Source organism: Polypterus senegalus, chromosome 2 (assembly GCF_016835505.1).
Source record: "Polypterus senegalus isolate Bchr_013 chromosome 2, ASM1683550v1, whole genome shotgun sequence".
Lineage (NCBI taxonomy): Eukaryota > Metazoa > Chordata > Cladistia > Polypteriformes > Polypteridae > Polypterus > Polypterus senegalus.
The window spans coordinates 300,490,158-300,504,490 of NC_053155.1; the positions used below are offsets into that span (position 1 = coordinate 300,490,158).

The window sequence follows — 14,333 nt, forward strand, 5'->3', positions numbered from 1 at the left end:
CGTCTGTCGTAGAGGCCACATGCAGTGCAGGTCAGGTTAATGTCATGTACCTCCGAGCTACGTTGACTGTTCGTAGAGGCATGTTTCTCACGGAGGTGAATCGCCATATGCAGCATGTAAAACAGTTTGCAAGGGGTATCCCATGGGATCCTTAAAACAATCCTTTACAACTGAGGTTGAAGCACAATGAAGTAAGCAGTCTTTAAAAAACGAGTTTTCGGTTACGACGCACAACCGCATGCACCATAGCAAACTGTTTTACACGATACATACAGCAATTCACATCCGCGACAAACATGCGTCTTCTTAGACGTTTTCCTGCACACCAAAGCTCCTTTTTCACTGGCCGGCGTCTACCCCCGCTCTATAGGCATTCACACTGCCTGCCCATTTGCCCGGACGCAAAAACTCACCGACCACCCAGTTAGTCCCTTTCGTCTGTGGTAAGAGTCCACATGCACGTCTGAGCCACGCGGCATTTGTTATGCCGCGGCTTCACTATTGTGTTGTATTTTGCTCTCTCCAGAGTTCCATCTTTTCATTCATTTACTGTTGTATTCTCACACCAACCCGTTTTAGACATCCGTGTCTTTCCAGAAGTGTTTAGCATTCAATAAATAATTATGCATGAGATTGAGTGTGGGTCCTCCCGGCACAGAGAGGCGTGGGTAAGCCGTTGAACCCCATTTGGGCTGCAAGCCGTGGAATTCCCACTAAGTGCGACTCATATGCTCCCACTCATTACGTCCCTACCCTTTGTGCATTATATTATATATTGAAAAGCAGCCAAAACCACACAGCACAATGAAACGTCTACGTGAGTCACAGGTACATCTGGACTGTGTAAAGACGACAACGACTCCAGTGACGAGTTGGAGGTGGGCACATGAGCAGGCAGGGCATACTGAATAAGAAATCAGCAGACTAGCATGACGGATGGAGCTGAATTGACATCCTTCTCATCTCCTCCCGTTCCACACTCCGCGCCATGCACCCCCATCCCTCCGTCTGGCAGGAGAAGGCGCGAGGGTGGTCCGCCAGTTTTCAGTCACGGACGATTGTGTGTTGGTTTGTTCCATGCATTGTTACAATGTTGCTTTTCTTGCTGATTTGTTACATTACCGATTTTTCAAATGTTAATTTTCTCTCTGTGCTTAAAAATCATTAAAAAACCGGCCTGATTATGCGGCATATGGTACACCGCGGGTTGGCTAGTTATATTATATTATCTAACTATGTAGAGAAGAGCCAAGCAAAATGACACCTTTTATTGGCTAACTAAAAAGATTACAATATGCAAGCTTTTGAGGCAACTCCGGCCCCTTCTTCAGGCAAGACATCTTTTTAGTTAGCCAATAAACGGTGTCATTTTGCTTGGCTCTTCTCTACATTCATAATGGCTAACACGGTACAACACCCTAGTACTATTATCTAACTATATAAATATATAAACATATACAGTGGTGTGAAAAACTATTTGCCCCCTTCCTGATTTCTGTTTCTTTTGCAAGTTTGTCACACAAAATGTTTCAGATCATCAAACACATTTAACCATTAGTCAAATATAACACAAGTAAACACAAAATGCAGTTTTTAAATGATGGTTTTTATTATTTAGGGAGAAAAAATCCAAACCTACATGGCCCTGTGTGAAAAAGTAATTGCCCCTTGTTAAAAATAACCTAACTGTGGTGTATCACACCTGAGTTCAATTTCCGTAGCCACCCCAGGCCTGATTACTGCCACACCTGTTTCAATCAAGACATCACTTAAATAGGATCTGCCTGACACAGAGAAGTAGACCAAAAGCACCTCAAAAGCTAGACATCATGCCAAGATCCAAAGAAATTCAGGAACAAATGAGAACAGAAGTAATTGAGATCTATCAGTCTGGTAAAGGTTATAAAGCCATTTCTAAAGCTTTGGGACTCCAGCGAACCACAGTGAGAGCCATTATCCACAAATGGCAAAAACATGGAACAGTGGTGAACCTTCCCAGGAGTGGCCGGCCGACCAAAATTACCCCAAGAGCGCAGAGACGACTCATCCGAGAGGTCACAAAAGACCCCAGGACAACGTCTAAAGAACTGCAGGCCTCACTTGCCTCAATTAAGGTCAGTGTTCACGACTCCACCATAAGAAAGAGACTGGGCAAAAACGGCCTGCATGGCAGATTTCCAAGACACAAACCACTGTTAAGCAAAAGAACATTAGGGCTCGTCTCAATTTTGCTAAGAAACATCTCAATGATTGCCAAGACTTTTGGGAAAATACCTTGTGGACTGATGAGACAAAAGTTGAACTTTTGGAAGGCAAATGTCCCGTTACATCTGGCGTAAAAGGAACACAGCATTTCAGAAAAAGAACATCATACCAACAGTAAAATATGGTGGTGGTAGTGTGATGGTCTGGGGTTGTTTTGCTGCTTCAGGACCTGGAAGGCTTGCTGTGATAGATGGAACCATGAATTCTACTGTCTACCAAAAAATCCTGAAGGAGAATGTCCGCCATTTGTTCGTCAACTCAAGCTGAAGCGATCTTGGGTGCTGCAACAGGACAATGACCCAAAACACACCAGCAAATCCACCTCTGAATGGCTGAAGAAAAACAAAATGAAGACTTTGGAGTGGCCTAGTCAAAGTCCTGACCTGAATCCAATTGAGATGCTATGGCATGACCTTAAAAAGGCGGTTCATGCTAGAAAACCCTCAAATAAAGCTGAATTACAACAATTCTGCAAAGATGAGTGGGCCAAAATTCCTCCAGAGCGCTGTAAAAGACTCATTGCAAGTTATCGCAAACGCTTGATTGCAGTTATTGCTGCTAAGGGTGGCCCAACCAGTTATTAGGTTCAGGGGGCAATTACTTTTTCACACAGGGCCATGTAGGTTTGGATTTTTTTCTCCCTAAATAATAAAACCATCATTTAAAAACTGCATTTTGTGTTTACTTGTGTTATATTTGACTAATGGTTAAATGTGTTTGATGATCAGAAACATTTTGTGTGACAAACATGCAAAAGAATACAAAATCAGGAAGGGGGCAAATAGTTTTTCACACCACTGTATATACATACACACATAAAAATCATGCGATTTAAATTTTTTATCATTGCCCTGCACTAATATATATGTAGGCGTATTGCTGTTGGTATAAAGAAGCACCCAACAATACCCCCTGTCACATTTCCTGATGCTGAATAATTAATTGTCTGAAAGTCCTCAGTGTTGTTGTGTCACAGAGAGGATGTGCAGCATTGGTCATAATGACACTCAGTTTTGTTTTCATTCTCTCCTATGCTACGACCTCTAGGGGGTCCAGACTGCGTCCCATAACTGAGCCTGCCCTTTTAATTAGCTTGTTGATTCGGTGGGCTTCTCCTTAAGTGATGTTACCAGCCCAGTCCACCACAGCATGGAAAATCACCCTGGCCATTAGGGAGTTGTAGAAGATGTGAGGGATGTTTCTTCTGACATTAAAGGAGCTCAGTCTCCTAAGGAAGAACAGTCTGCTCTGCTCTTTCTTTATGTTGTTCCTTTGTGTTCCAAGACCAGTCCAACCTGTCATTGATGTGGAGCCCCTCCATATCCACTGCCTGAACAGTGACCAGACATGGAGGCTCTCTGGTGTGGTGAAAGTCAATCACCAGTTCTTTGGTTTTGCTGATGTTAAGATGCAGATAATTCTCTTTGCATCTCATCTCCCTTATCAATAAACCCCATTAGTGCAGAATCATCTGAGAATTTCTACAAGTGACATGGCTTGCTGGTAGATTTGTAGTCAGAGTTGTTCAGAGTGAAGAGAAGAGCAGAGCAGACAGGCCTGTTCCTTGTGTTGTGTTTCTCACACAATCCTTGAGTCTCACAAACTCTGGTCTCCCCAACAGACAGCCCATTATCAGGACACCACAGGCTCATCCACCTACACATCTCTGAGTTTACCCCTTAACAGCAATGGCTGGATGGTAGTGAAGGTGCTGGAGAAATCAAAAAACAGAATCCTCCCTTCTTTGGAACAGGAACAAAACAGGATGTTTTCCACTGCAGCGGTACTTCCTGTAGCCTTAGGGATAGACTGAGCAGGTGACAAAGGACACCACAAAGTTGGTTGGCATAGGCCTTAAGCACTCGAGGATGGCCTCCATCTGGTCCAGCAGCTTTTAATGTGTGTAGCTTCCTCAGATGTCTCCTTTCTTGGTGGTCACTTATGGACGGGCAACACTGATGGTCACTGGCCATTCCAGTTGACGTGGTAGGAATTGTTGATGTTGTAGGGATGGTGGGTAGAGACTGGTCATTGGAAGAAGGTGGCAGTGGGAGGGAAGATCTATTAAAAAATTGTTTCATGGTGTTAGCTTTGTCCACATTCCCCTTCTGGCACCTGAGCCCTGGATTGTTTGAGTCTAGTAATGATGTCCAGTCGCACTTGCTGTGTGTCCTTCAGAGCCTTTCTGTCGCTGGATTTGAATGCTCTTCTCTTGTTCTCATTCAGGAGACCCCTTGCCTCTTTAGTAACTCAGGGCGTATTGTTTGGAGGGCAATGTACTGTTTTGAGGCTACTACAACATATAGTCGACACATGCAGTCTGTGAGGCAGAGACAGAGCCCTAGACTCGCACATCATTTCCCAGTCTGCCAGTTGGAAGCAGACATTCAGAGCCACTTCAGCCTTCAGGCTCCACTTCCTTAAGACTCTGGAGGTAACAGATTGCCGTCTAATGACAGGTTTTTAGCTGGGAATAAGATGAATCAGGCTGTGGTCAGATCTGCCCAAAGATACCAGTAGTTTACATTTAAAGGCTTCTTTAAAATTGGACTTAACAATTCTCACAGAAGGTGCTCTTCTTATTAATAGTCAAATTCCTAAAACTCTGGGGGAGTTACAAAATCTTACTTTCTTTTAAATATCTTAAATGACAATTTACAAACAATTATCAGAATTTTAAATATTAATCAACACTACAAACTACTTCCAGTAAATATGTTTCATTCCTATGGTAGACACGTGAAATGAGAATGATGGCCTTCAAGTTATATACTGTATGTGATGCACTGTTACGCTACATCTGCATTACAAGACAACTGGCCTGAGTCTCGGTCACAGTCAACCCTTCCAACAATGGCTGAGGCTATCTGACTGTCAGGCCGGTCTTAAACTGTTAACTTCTTCAAATATTCCTGTAATGTGAGGTACACAGAGCCACACTGATTTCAAATTCCATCCATCCATTATCCAACCCACTATATCCTAACTACAGGGTCACGGGGGTCAGCTGGAGCCAATCCCAGCCAACACAGGGCGCAAGGCAGGAAACAAACCCCGGGCAGGACGCCAGCCTACCGCAGTATTACAAATATAATTATATTTATATATATTTATTTATATATATGTTCTAGACTTCATGTTCACAATTTCTGACTCCAAATCCTAGGGGAATCAAGTTGTATAGATAGACAGATAGATATGAAAGGCACTATATAATAGATAGATATGAAAGGCGCTATATAATAGATAGATATGTAAGGCACTATATAATAGACAGATATGAAAGGCACTATATAATAGATATGTAAGGCACTATATAATAGATAGATATGAAAGGCGCTATATAATAGACAGATATGAAAGGCACTATATAATAGATAGATATGAAAGGCGCTATATAATAGATAGATAAATAGATATGAAAGGCACTAAATAATAGATAGATAGATAGATAGATATGAAAGGCGCTATATAATAGACAGATATGAAAGGCACTATATAATAGATAGATAGATATGAAAGGCGCTATATAATAGATATGAAAGGCGCTATATAATAGATAGATATGAAAGGCGCTATATAATAGACAGATATGAAAGGCACTATATAATAGATAGATAAATAGATATGAAAGGCACTATATAATAGATAGATATGAAAGGCGCTATATAACAGCAAGTGTGGCCAGAGCATTACCTACCCCAGAGCACTAGATGGCAATGTCCAAACCCCCCCCCGAGATGCAGCAGTTCCTAGGATTCCCATAGGGCTTCATGGGAGTTGTAGTTTGGTGCAGCCCTTTAGGAATCTGTGGGCGCTGCCAGGGGGTGCTGCAGCAAATCACTGAACTCTTATGGGCCGTTCTTCTGCCAGACCCAGACGTGCTGCTGGAAATCCATCATCAAGCACCTGGAGCACTGCCGGGGGTCTTATAAAAGGGGCCAGCAGACACTACCTGGTGAGCCAGAGTCAGGAGGAGGGAAACAAAGCTTGCCGTGGAGGAGAAAAGAGAAGGAAAAGGAAAAGTATTGTGTCTGTGCTTAGTGGGACTGTGTTGTGCCTGTGGGAAGCGGAGAAGGTGTTTCCCGCCAGGTGCAGAAAAATAAAAAACATTTGTGTGCCTCCTGTGTTGTTCTGTGACGGGTTGAGTGGCTGCTACGCCCTCTACACTTTTCACAATAGATAGTTTATTTGTTCAAAGAAGGAAATATGGCTTTTTACAGAAACAAGACATCTATAAAAAGGCTGCTACTTGCACAGCTCCCGAAAGTCAATGCAATGCATTTTAAAGTAATGTGTGAAAGACCATCAGCCAATGATTGATGAACTGGAGATCTGAGGAAAAAAAAAAAAACCAAACATGATTTGATCTGCCTGGCTTCCTTTAAAAAAAGAATTGTAGAAACGTTCAAAAGTAGGGTTACCTACCACAATCAGCCTTACCCCAAAGTCTAGCAGCAGGCTTCTCCGTCTGCACGGGCCCAACAAAAAGGGTGGAGACTTTTAATATTCAAAGTACAGAATAGGAGTAAAACTGTAAAAACCCCTGGTCTTCAATGACAAAACAGTGTTACGTTTAAACAAAAAGATACAAAGAAAGGAGTAAAAACACAAAGTGAAAATGATCGGGAAAGCTTTACCAAAATGAGAACCCACGTACTCTGCGTGAAGAATAACAGAGGCTGAGAGAGAGAGAAAGCATTGAACAGGACCACAAGAAAGAATATCGAGAAAAAAGGAGCTTGGTTTGTAATCGAAAAACCCAAACGGCCAAAGTGACAAAATCAAAACACTACCTTAAATTGTCAAAAAGATTCAGGAAAAAGAGTCAAAAAACACAAAGTGCAAGCCAAACAGTTTTCAAAATATCCACAATCTTGGACAACCCGGAGATGTGTGGTGTTGCACCAGTGACGTCACACGTCCACAGCAACAGTCAATGCAAAAAATAAATAAATAACCCAGTTATTAACACTGTTAAAACACACATCAGACATGAATTCCTTAGGCTTCAAAAGCTCATCTGTGTGATGCCCAACAAAAAGTAAAATTGCCAATCATAACAGCCAAGCAAGCAAAAAACTTCATAGCTTAAACAAGTCCATAATCAACAAGCACACATCCCTTTAAAAAGTCATTATCCAAAGAGCGACTGAAGAATCAGATACATCTTAAGTCGCACTGGAGGGCTCCGTATGCGCAGAGCAGACTGCAAAAGAAGCTTTATTAAAATAACTCCGACATATGAAGTAATCAATAAAGAAAACAGTATGTAATAACTAGAATGAGGGTACTTACTGTTCGATAGCACGGGAATGCAGCATCCATCATTTGTTCTGGTTACCTGCCACTGAAAACACCCAAACTGAGGCCAAGCCTCCCAAAATCTAAGCCCTGGCTTGCTGAGGCCTAGCATCCAAAATGGGATTTCCCTCAAATGAAGTAGGCGGCCGTGTCCACAGATATAAAAAGACAACAAAACAATCCCAATAATCTTGAGGAGCACACATTAATAATGGCTCTTAATAGTGAAGATTTACTGTATTACAAAGCAAATAACAACACACAAACATATTGTGTGTATGTCATTATTGAGCTGTTTTTCATTCTTCACAGGATTTATTTAACTATACGCGTTTTTTAAGGTCATTGTAGCCATTCCTGACACAAGTTTTTCCATTTGAGGTTGTTTTAGTGTATTTATGTATTTACTGGTGTTCTCCTATACGCCCATTTCATTTTTCACAGGTGCCCCCCATTTTGTGTGGTGTTGTTTACTGGTTGCTATCCGGTTGCTGGCGACTTCACCAGAGGTCACAAACAAAGTGACATCAGGGGTCAAAGGGGATGGAGTTTGTGTCCAGGTATGAGTTTGTGGATCTCCCACAAGCTCAAAAGCTAACAAAGTTCAGTATCGTATTTCTGGTCTCTTTATTTTCATGTGGTGTGTCAGGATTCCATTTTTGTCTAAATCTTCTGGTTTGCTTGGTTTTGACCCTCATTTATCTCCTGGCCCATCCTCTTACAACACAACATTCAAAATTCAATGCAGAAGAAAACAAAGCCAAAATCGAGAAGTCAGAATCCATAAGACATGGAGCAGGAAAAAAAATAGAAAAGTACTCACAAATGGTGAACCTCCACAAACAACTCTCTGTCTCGAGGACTTGACTAACCCTGGCAGCAAAATATAGACTGTCTGTCATGATGTCACGGTGGCTCCATCCGTGAACCTCTGTCTTAAGGGGACAGGGCACATCACTAGACACACTAGGGGCCATGTCACATTACACAGCCTTTCCAGCAACACTCAGCTGTAGCCTTCATTTCTGTTATTAATCAAATCGGTGGCAGTCGACGGCGCACTTCTGTCAAGTCCCACATGCCCAGCGATTCAGTCCAACTAGTTTGTGACTCCCCTCAATAATAACAGGTTTTAGAAACGTGTTCATTTTTTGCTGGTTTCACTGCATGAACTATCTGTCAAATTTTAGTGTCATCTAAAAATCACCAGAAGTTACCAAAATGATCCCCGACTCTAACGAATGTCATTAACATACAGGACATTAGTAACAGTTGGCAGCAGACCCCTGAGGTGCGTCACATGTGGTGGATTCTCTCTAATCTGTACTTTGCCTCCACCTGATTAAGCCACTTGAAATTCTATTTTTTATGTTGTCTACAAATTATATTTAAAAGATACAACAATACAAACAAATATAAAACATAAACCACTACAAATACAAATACAATAACAGCACAAATGCACAGCGCCAGCAGCTGCTGCTTATAGTCCTGCAGGTTCAGAAATACCCCAGCATGGCAGTGTGGGTCTACTATATTGTATGACGTTTTCTGATTTTCATTAGTAAATAAAAACACAACATACACAAACTATATAAGAATTTTATTGAAATATTTACAGATGAGTAACAAAACAAATCCCATACAGTAATCAAGTTCAGAAAGACTTTGTTATAATCGTGCTTTTAGGCCTTATGTTTGGTCCCGAATTGTTATCCTATTTTTATGGATATCATTATATGACGACTATGCTTGTGTGTTTTAACTACAAACTAATGTAGTCCTAATGCCCCTGTAACACTACATGAAATATATACAGGAAGTAGAGAACCGCCATTAAAGCCAATAGTGCTGGCTACACATCTACAACAGGCACCACTTTCTGTCCTCTGAGATTTCGCTCTGCTCTTTGCCGTGCTGTCAATTGGGTGATCGAGTCTAGGCCTCCATTCTAAACCCAATGTTTCATTATTTGGGTACAAATGGCAAATTAAGCACGTTAGTCCTGATATTTCACACATCAACAAGATGATTCCAAACAGATCGCAGATTCCTCGTGCTCCACGTGATTGCACCTGCCAGTTCAGAGTCAGAGTTATTGTTCACACTTTACTGTACATTACAGTAACAGGAGTGAACGCGCCGGCTGTGCCAATTGGCACAGTGTCTAACTTTAGAGTGAATTCCAATTGAAGTTTGAACGTTCTCTGCCGAGACGAATTACATTTAATGTCTCGATACTAAGTATAGTAAATCTCAGTGGGATTACTGTAAGTCCAGTTTTATTATACTGTAGTGAATATAATTTAATAAAAGGTCATTTAAGTTTCTAACTGGATGTGTATAATGTTGAGCACCAAGAAGTCTTCTCTAATTTATTTTTTTTTTATTGTATTATATAGTCATAATTTTAATATATTATATGGTGAAATGCTTCCATTTTATCTTTAATCTCAATAAAAGTGGATTTACTGTTTTTATGAGAAGCGTCTAGCTGCAGACCTCCGGCGGCTGGTACCTCTGTGGCTGCTGCGGTCAGAGGACCCCATCATGTCATTCAGGGCCTGAGGCTGGGGGTGTGTTGGCACAGGGTTATCTTGAAAATGTGCCGTTCATTGGGTCCAACGATGGGCTAAAACTTGTAGAGTATAAATAAGTGTAGCTGCATTTCACTAATGTCATAAATGAACAACTCTCAATAAACAAGACAGCTGACGAGTTCTTTTGTACAATGGCGGAAATCTCCTTAAAACTACTGTTATTATATCTGTGTTTAACCAGCCAATATCTAAATGTACTATCAATGAAAATGCAGGATGGAAAGACTAAGACACACACCACATAGCAGTTAAGCCCAACAATGGGCACATTTACTTAAAAAATAAAAAATCACCCCCCGTAACTCAGGAAACCTAACATCCCACATAGTTAAGGGTCGCTACTCTCATGCTGTTCCCCGTCATGTAGAACGGCTGGAATCTCCTAACATCCTTCTCAGTATCACGCGCTCTCCCTGCAGTCTACAAACGAACACAAGATGAGTGCATGGAGCTGGCATTTAGTCTCTCATCTGAAAGTCTCTACTTGCGTTCTCAGATCTTCCCAAAACGTGTCGAATGCAGTGCTCCATCGATCTGGGTGTCAATCAGACATCCAGCACAGTCAGCTGACTGCTACAACGCTGGATATTAGACAAGATAATTAGGAGGATCTAAAACACCATGTCATGCACATTAAATACACATGTGAGACAATGCCAGGGACCTGAATTAAATTGTGACATTGACTCACGGAAGAAATCACCGTATATTTAACATTATATTTAGTTTACATGACGGCGCTTTTAGGTCGTATTTGGTCAAATGCACATGCAGATTCATTCATTTTAAGGACAATTTCACTACAACAATGTACTGTACAACTGATAAGCTGTGCTTTGTTATTGAAGTTGTACGCTGGCGCAGAAATGAAGCCACACGTGTTTATACTTTGCCTTTACATCCACTAAACAGATGTTTTAGTCCTGTGGACCCATTAAACAGCATATTTTCAAAATCGCCTTTTTAATTCACCTCTAGCCATTGACCCCTGAATGACATCACAAGGTTGAGCAGACACAGAAGGGGGTCTGCCACTGGAGGTCTGGGTTTTATACTTCCATCCATCCATTATCCAACCCGCTATATCTTAACTACAGGGTCACGGGGGGTCTGCTGGAGCCAATCCCTGCCAGCACAGGGTGCAAGGCAGGAGACAAACCCCGGGCAGGGCGCCAGCCCACGGCAGGGCAATTTAGGATCGCCAATGCACCTCACCTGCATGTCTTTGGACTGTGAGAGGAAACCCACGCAGACATGGGGAGAACAAGCGAACCCGGGTCTCCTTACTATGAGGCAGCAGCGCTACCCACTGTGCCACCATGCCGCCCGGGTTTTATACTTGCAGCAAGAAAAAGTCCAAGCAAGTAGCACAGTTCTTCTTTAATAATATTTACATCTTTTTCTTATTATACCACAGTTGTTATTTTTTAAAAATATTTAAACTTTTAAAATGGACACGTTTTGAGTTACTTATGGTATTTGTAAATTCATTCTTTTTGTTCCTTGGATAAACTATAATATTTCTTATCACACTTACGTAAATGACTTTCAGTTTTTGTAGTTCTCTATTTTTAAAACGTAATATTCTCAAGATTCAGTTCTGGTCACTGCTAATAATACAATAACAAAAAGCATTTAGCGTTACTTCTATGAATATTGATAATCCCTAATGTTGGTCATGAGTGCTTTATAAGTGTTTTTTTTTTTTATTAAAATCAAATGACAGACACAGCAGTAGCACATACGGTATCTTTTCATAGATGCTCTTGGCACTACATATTGCACATCTTTGTACATTCTGTAGGCTCTGCTACTTTTCTATGCTCTGCAATCATACAATGAATCAATATTTTGCTTTTTTATTGTTAAGTGCACCAATCTGAGTAAGAAATGTACTGGTTACAAACAGCATGTAAAACCTACAGAATGTAACAAAGACAGGAAATTCCTAAAAGAAATATGAGCTGATTGATTGTGTGACCATTTCAAGTCAAATGCTACGGATTATGGACAAGTGTCTCTCGGGCTGGACTGACAGCGGGCGTCTTTGGATGGAGCTCTGACCTAACAAAAACACAATGGCCCTGGCCTGCTAGTCACTCCAAAGGGGCTGGAAACATCCTCAAAAGTGCTTACTGTCTGGAGTTTTAAAGGAATGCCTGACCAAATGGCCGTTAGGGTTGAAGTTGCGTTAAAGGTGTCAGAAGAATGGAAGCCAGAGATCCATCCATCCATTTTCCAACCCGCTGAATCCGAACACAGGGTCATGGGGGTCTGCTGGAGCCAATCCCAGCCAACACAGGGCACAAGGCAGGAACCAATCCTGGGCAGGGTGCCAACCCACCGCAGGACACACACAAACACACCAAGCACACACTAGGGCCAATTTAGAATCGCCAGTCCACCTAACTTGCATGTCTTTGGATTGTGGGAGGAAACCGGAGCGCCCGGAGGAAACCCACGCAGACACGGGGAGAACATGCAAACTCCACGCAGGGAGGACCCGGGAAGCAAACCCGGGCCTCCTAACTGCGAGGCAGCATCGCTACCACTGCGCCACCGTGCCGCCAGAAGCCAGAGATGGTGAAAAATATACAGGATGCACACTAAAGGAGTGTCTGTGGCTTAAAGTGGGTTAAGGCATCTCAATGACCCCACGTGGTAGTCAGGGAACGAATCTGCACGGGTAGGCCATTAAGGGACTGTCAGGTTTGTTTCTTCCCCCCTACATTTGTGCTATTGTTGAGTTCTTATTGTTTCCCTTCCCTAGTATGTCTATTTTGTAATAGGATCTCCCTTTTCATACTTCTTTGGCCTCTCTGGTCCTGTTTTGGGTTTGGCAATAGCCAAGAGTGCTGGCTAGTGGGTACAATATGTAAAGAAATAGATATAGATATATAAAACAGCTAGATTAAGTGTGCTTAGTAATTGTGGTCTAAAGTTTGTTTCTTCTCAGTGTACTTGATAAGGAAATATTTAACATTTTTCATAAGGATGACCCAGAAATATAAGTACAAGAAATATTTTATATTAATAAAGAAATGACATTTCTTAAACTACATTGAGAAAGTGGTAGAAATCAGATTTATCTTTCCTAAAGATTTCTACATGATTTTAAACAATTTCAAAAGCTGAACTCAGACTTACAAAATTAGACAGTTTTGAACAATGACAGGAAAAACATACAAATAGTTTCATTTCTTTAGCCATCATGGGCAAAAAAAAGTCACTGCATTTTTCCAATAAACAAACTTTCTGGTAAAATTTGGATAAGAAAAAAAAAATGATCTTCAGGTATGGAAACTGCCCAAACCCGCCATACTGCTAATCAGACTTGGTTGAAGCACGTTCAGCTGTTTCATTTGGCCTGGAGCGTATGAAAATATTAGAAAATCCTCTGTCAAGGTGACTTCCAATAGCAAATGTGTGCTCCTTGACAGCTGATTTGAAAGCAACTCTGCAAATGTACAGCTCAAGTTGTTCCAGTCCAAACCATACTGCTTAGGATCCAAAACCAGAATCCGTGCTTGTTCAACAGTTCACAAAGAGATGTTTATTGAGAAAAGAGCCTGCACAACTTCTTCAGCTGTTGTGGCTATTAATATATTATTTTATATTAATATATCAAGTTGAGTTAGGGGTCGAGAAAAATTAATTCAACTGCAAAGTCTTCCTTGAAAACATTCCCAGTCTTAGCTTTGTGAGGATTATCCAGTTCTTCTCTGGATAAATAAAGCCTGGAGGAGGAATGAGATATACACGGTGACATCTTTAAAGTGAATATTCTTATTAAAAATAATGATTGCTTGTACAATTGACAGTCAGTGATTTTTTTTTTTGTATTATAAAAAAGACACAAAAAAGCTATTTAGACTCATTACAAAGTGGAAAAAATAAGACTGGATATGTCATTTTATTACAATAAAAATATTATTTGTACATTACAACATGATAACACAATATGTATTAAAGAAAAAGTTTGAAAAAAAAAAACCAGAAGTAAAAGCAGTTCTTCAAAATTTCAAATACCCCTTCATGTTTCATTTTTCTCTCTCAAGTGTACCGTTTCCAGCTAGGAGAATTTGAAGACCACGTCCATATTCATGGTTACCTACTGTGTCTACAGCAGTGTGGTCCAGCTACTCACTCATACCATAATGTTTT

At 41.1% G+C, this 14,333-nt stretch overlaps 1 protein-coding gene across 3 annotated transcripts in view; it reads right to left on the minus strand.

The window, feature by feature from the left end:
• Window positions 1–12,666: 12,666 nt before the first annotated feature.
• tpte (transmembrane phosphatase with tensin homology) overlaps window positions 12,667–14,333 on the minus strand; it is a 92,698-nt gene continuing 91,031 nt past the window's right edge. For all 3 annotated transcript variants that reach the window (XM_039745841.1, XM_039745842.1, XM_039745843.1), the window contains one exon: window positions 12,667–13,906. In XM_039745841.1, coding sequence (XP_039601775.1) covers window positions 13,804–13,906 — 103 coding nt within the window. In that variant the 3' untranslated portion in view covers window positions 12,667–13,803. The remainder of the gene's footprint in view (window positions 13,907–14,333) is intronic.